The sequence below is a fragment of the Cucurbita moschata genome, unplaced genomic scaffold (assembly GCF_002738365.1).
Source record: "Cucurbita moschata cultivar Rifu unplaced genomic scaffold, Cmos_1.0 Cmo_Scf00023, whole genome shotgun sequence".
Classification (NCBI taxonomy): Eukaryota; Viridiplantae; Streptophyta; class Magnoliopsida; order Cucurbitales; family Cucurbitaceae; genus Cucurbita; species Cucurbita moschata.
Window position 1 is genome coordinate 3,584,855 of NW_019268539.1, and position 4,979 is coordinate 3,589,833.

Here is a 4,979-nt window from a genome sequence, read left to right on the forward strand (position 1 = left end):
AAAAAAAAAAAAAAAAAAAAAAAACTGTTTAGAATGAACTAATACAGAAATTATTCATCATATAAACAAGATGGAGAAACTCTAACAAGAAAATGAAAGGAAACAGGAAACAATATTGTTACTTCATTTCCTTGCTAATAAATTGTTGACGACAGAATCATTCAAAAACAAGACAAACAGGAAACAAGAGTTAAAGTCAGTTGTCTCTTTTCCCCTAAGTTCCTTCTTTTTCTTATAATGGCTTTCATATGTGCCCCAATGCAGTGTAAGAAGCTTACCACAAACACAAAGGAAGGCAAAGATAGGTACCCATATATGATAGCGAATAGCAGAGATATCAGATATTACCTATTTTGAGTGGAAAACCACTGAGTTTGCTGTTGCTTTTGCCATTAATGTGAGCAGCCCAGCCCCTCTTCTGTAAGTTTGCTGCTGTTCCCACGCCCCTATCCACCATGATAATGGAAAAAAAACTCTTCTACTAGCATAATTAAAATGCAATACTTCCCATAAAATTTCAGAGCCACAGAGTTCCAAATATAGGAAAACAAAATCCCCATAACAACACTGAGAGTGGTTTAATGGTTTTCAACTAAAATAATTTGGTTTGCATGGGTTTTAAACTTTTTTAACCAAATACTTAAAAGAACATTTGAAAGGGCCAACATATATATAGAGACACAACTCCAAGGATCAAAATAGAATCTAAACCTTAATGTTTGCATAGGTTAACATCAAGTGGATGAATTTCCTTTGCATAGCATTCAATACAAAACATTATAGCAGAACCCAAATGTTAACTATAAGAAATTTAGGGCAAGGGCAAGCACAAGTATCACTCACTGATGCAGGTGAAGAGGCATCTAACATAAAATTGCCATAAGAGAATCAAGTGTTACTCATTGAATGTATTTGGGAATTTCTCCCTTCCTTAATAGAGAGAGTGAGTACTCAGCAGTGTCAATGAGGTCTTCAATATTGTGAAGAGATCGCTCTTCAGAAGCAAGCAAGAAAATGCCACGAACCTCTGCCTTCTTTGCTAATCTAGCTGCGAAGCTGAGAGGCAAATTTGGGGAGTTGAGGCTCCGCAATATCTGGCGATAAAGAGATATAACACGCCCTCTGTTCCTCGCTAAATCCTCTGCTGTTGCCCATATGATACCTTTCGCCATTCCTCGAACTGAAAAGAAAATTGAAGACATAAGAATGAAAATAAAGAGATGGCGTGACCCCCTAACAGAGAACGGTTCTCAATCACAGGTCAATTTCTCTGCCGCATTTCTTCAAACAGTTGGTGCCCTTGTCCCTGATCGAACTCAACTTATCAGGTAACCATAACTAGTTTCATCCATACAACTGGGCAATGGTGAAACATTAGAGGCATATTGATTCTTCAGATTTTGGGGGGTTTCCGACCATGACTCAATCATCAGTACACAAACCCAACAACCATTTTACGCCCATTCACCAGATTCTCGGCGCCGATTAGGAGTAAAAAAAATTATAGAATATGAACATTTGTTTACCTGGATCAATCTGGAGCTTAGAGCGTGCGGAAGAACCACTGGACGACCGGATGCAGGATTGAAGAACGATGGCGATGGAGTTCGGAGAGAGGGAGAGATAGAGCCTCGTTTAATTCAGCAATAGAAGTTAACCCGCCGGCGGGCTTTTGCATAACCATACTATATTTCAAGGGTAAAATTACTAGTTACATATACAAATATTATATATATATATATATATATATATATATACATATATATCTCTATTAGAACCAGGTTGGCGATGTGCCAACGAGGAGGCTAGGCCCCAAAAGGAGGTGGACACAAAGGGGGTGGATCGTGAGGTCCCACGTTGATTGGAGAAGACAACGAGTGTCGGAGAACGCTGGGCAGAAGGAGGGTGGATAGAATATAATTTCAAAGAAACAAAGTGTATAAAACAGTAAAAAAAAAAGTGCTTAAATCGAAACCCTAATTTGGAAGCCATAATCTGAGACGTTTGAAGCACGTTCTAAAAAAACCAATTAAAGGTCGATGTTTTACCGCTCAAACCCACCGCTAGTAATATGTATGTATGTGTGTATATATATATATATATATTTGTGAATTTCCTCTTATAAGTTCAAAAACTTGAAAGTTAACCTATTTAATTTTAGGGTTCGGGATTTAGTCGACTTGATTTTATTTTATTTTTCGAGTCAACCGATCACATTTATGCTTCACATTCTATGAAAAAAAAAATGAGTACTTTCATGAGAATTTTCAAAGTTTAATAATAAAAACGAAACCTTTTTAAGTCTCGGGACAGAATTTAAAGCTACCTACAAATTTTGTAGAATTCTGCTTCATTGAGATTAGCAGTTTTGAACCACTGGATGCATGAGGGAGAAACGACAAAAATAGTTAGAACCTCTGATCGTTACGAGACGACTAATCGTGATAGCCTTAATAAATAATTTTAGTCTCAACAGCTATAGAAAAGTGGCAAAATTTTAGTTACAGTGTGTATTACTATTTCTTTTGGTATTAAGGTTACCAATCACAACACAGTGCACATAATCATCTCGGCAACCGACGAAAATGCGTCCACCTATCATAACGGGTGAAGAAAATATGTCTCCTTCAAGATCCATCCTTGCAAATTCTTCCACATTTGTGTTCTGGGAATTTCCCTCCTGTGTTGTATTCAACTTTACTCCAAGCAAATGTATGGCTCCAGAACTGGAGCAAACACAAATCAGCCTGAAAGACGCATTAGTTTTTCCTCAGCTTCAATCATATCTGATCGCCATGATGATATATATACACACACTTGATATCAGTGAGTATTCAAACCAGCTTGTCGCGATTATTCTAATAGAAGAATCACCCAACCTTACTACAATTGGTTGACAAATAATGTATCAGCCCAAGTCCACCGCTAGCAGAATATTGTCTGCTTTGGTATGTTACGTATCACTGTCAGCCTTACGGTTTTAAAATGTGTCTGCTAGGGAGAGGTTTTCACACCCTTATTAGGAATGCTCCGTTCTCTTCTCCAATCGATGTGGGATCTCACAATCCACCCCCTCTTGGGAGCCAGTGTCCTCGTTGGCACTCCGCCCAAAACCTAGCTTTGATACCATTCGTAACAGCTCAAGCTCACTGGTAGCATATATTGTCCTCTTTAGACTTTCCCACACGGCCAAACACCAGCTATTGTGACAGCGAGTACGCTGGCCCCCAGGGGGTGGATTGTGAGATCTCACGTCGGTGGGAGAGGGGAACAAAACATTCTTTATAAGGGTGTGGAAACCCCTCTCTAATAGACACATTTTAGAATCTTAAGGAGAAGCCCAAAAGGAAAAGTCCAAAGAGGACAATATCTACTAGCGGTGGATTTGGACTGTTACAAAGAAACTCGTAAGACATTAAAATCCATCCTAGATGGATGGCTACCATGACTTAGAACCAATTTCACCTAAATCCTTTATTATGTTTATAGTCCTAGACTAACCCATTATAGTTAATGAGTTAACAGATAGATATTATCAATCAATTCAGTTTTATTTCCTTTCTTAATTGTTTTTCATACCTGTCTGAGGAGTTGGAAGTTTCAGGCACAAGTTGCAGCTGTTCATCAACACAAGCAGATGCAGTTATCGGATTACCAATGTTGTACTCCCACACTAAATCTCCACTTTTCTGAGTAAATCCCAACAGAGAATACAAGATTTCAAGATTTGTTACTTCTCATAGTGATTTAGCAGCATAAGTGTGGATTTTGCCAGTAAGAAGTACTAAAAAATTAAGAAGGAAATAAGATTTAAAAAATAATTACAATGGCGTTTACCAGTTCAAAAGAATAAATGCTTCCATTTCTGGAACATATGAGCACCTGAAACAAATATTTATAAGCAAACTTCTTACTAGAACTTGTGAGGATACTGCAAAAATGTACCTGTGAAGGGACAACGGAGGATATACAGGCTCCAGCAAATATCGGACCACCAGTTTTACACTGAAGGAGATAATTTTTTATGAACACACAATGAAGAATTTTACATAGAATTTTCAATAAAGAAAAAAAAAACGAATGTGAATGTAACAACAAAGAATGTCACCTTCCATGAAACAGATCCGTTTGAATCCAGTGCAACAACGTGACCATTCACCAGGCAACAAATAACTGCGGATACAGAAATCAAGAAATTAAACATGATGATATGAGCAAGGTTGTATTCCAATATCATAAATCCATAGAATCAATTTTTGGAAGCTTCTTTTCTGGCTGTCAAATTATGTATATGGAAACCTGTTGAGGCCCTAGAAGTTTCTAAATTTTCAAACCTCTGATTGAGTACAAGGGACTCGAACACTCACAGATTTGGCAAAGATTTGGCAAATGCATCTCGGGTTTCATTCCTTACTAGAGAAACTTCAGGAAAAGCTAAGAATTAATTACGTCGCCCACTACCAGCAAATATTGTCCTCTTTGGGTTTTCCCTTTTGGGCTTCCCCTCAAGGTTTTTAGAATGCATCTACTAAGGAGAGGTTTCCACACCCTCCTCCCCAACCAATTTGGGATCTTACAATTCAACCCCCTTCGGAGCTCAGCGTTCTCGCTGGCACCCATTCCCTTCTCCAATCGATCTGGGACCCTCCAATCCACCCCTTCAGGGCCTAGCGTCCTTGTTGGCACACCGACTCGTGTCCACCCCCCTTCGGGGTCAGCCTCTTCTCTGGCACATTGCCCAGTGTCTGGCTTTGATACCATTTGTAACGGCTCAAGCCCTCCGCCAGCAGATATTGCCCTCTTTGGATTTTCCCTTTTAGGCTTCCCCTCAAGATTTTAAAAATGCGTCTGCTAGGAAGAGGTTTCCACACCCTTATAAAGAATGCTTCGTTCTTCTCCCCAACCGATGTGAGATCTCACATTATCTTTGAGAATTGCAAAAGGAAAAAGAAAAAAAAGGGGGGGGGGGGGGGGGGGGG

At 39.1% G+C, this 4,979-nt stretch overlaps 2 protein-coding genes across 4 annotated transcripts in view; both read right to left on the reverse strand.

The window, feature by feature from the left end:
• Nucleotides 1–1,693, reverse strand: part of LOC111460046 — a 2,895-nt gene extending 1,202 nt beyond the window's left edge. Inside the window, exons 1-2 of one of the 2 annotated variants that reach the window (XR_002713363.1) lie at nt 1,527–1,693; nt 349–1,180 (exon numbers count right to left, since the gene is read on the reverse strand). Coding sequence is in view for 1 of the 2 variants with exons in the window: in XM_023103128.1 (XP_022958896.1) it covers nt 900–1,172 (273 nt within the window). In the remaining variant the exon portion in view is untranslated. Of the gene's footprint in view, nt 1–348; nt 1,181–1,526 lie in introns of those variants that run through there. The other variant, XM_023103128.1, reaches the window with a different exon arrangement.
• Nucleotides 1,694–2,316: 623 nt separating this feature from the next.
• The window catches only part of LOC111460304 (putative acyl-activating enzyme 19), an 11,397-nt gene continuing 8,734 nt past the window's right edge, over nt 2,317–4,979 (reverse strand). Inside the window, exons 13-18 of one of the 2 annotated variants that reach the window (XM_023103508.1) lie at nt 4,109–4,173; nt 3,946–4,005; nt 3,838–3,882; nt 3,580–3,689; nt 2,479–2,747; nt 2,317–2,419 (exon numbers count right to left, since the gene is read on the reverse strand). In XM_023103508.1, the coding sequence (XP_022959276.1) occupies nt 2,498–2,747; nt 3,580–3,689; nt 3,838–3,882; nt 3,946–4,005; nt 4,109–4,173 (530 nt within the window). In that variant the 3' untranslated portion in view covers nt 2,317–2,419; nt 2,479–2,497. Of the gene's footprint in view, nt 2,748–3,579; nt 3,690–3,837; nt 3,883–3,945; nt 4,006–4,108; nt 4,174–4,979 lie in introns of both variants that reach the window. The other variant, XM_023103507.1, reaches the window with a different exon arrangement.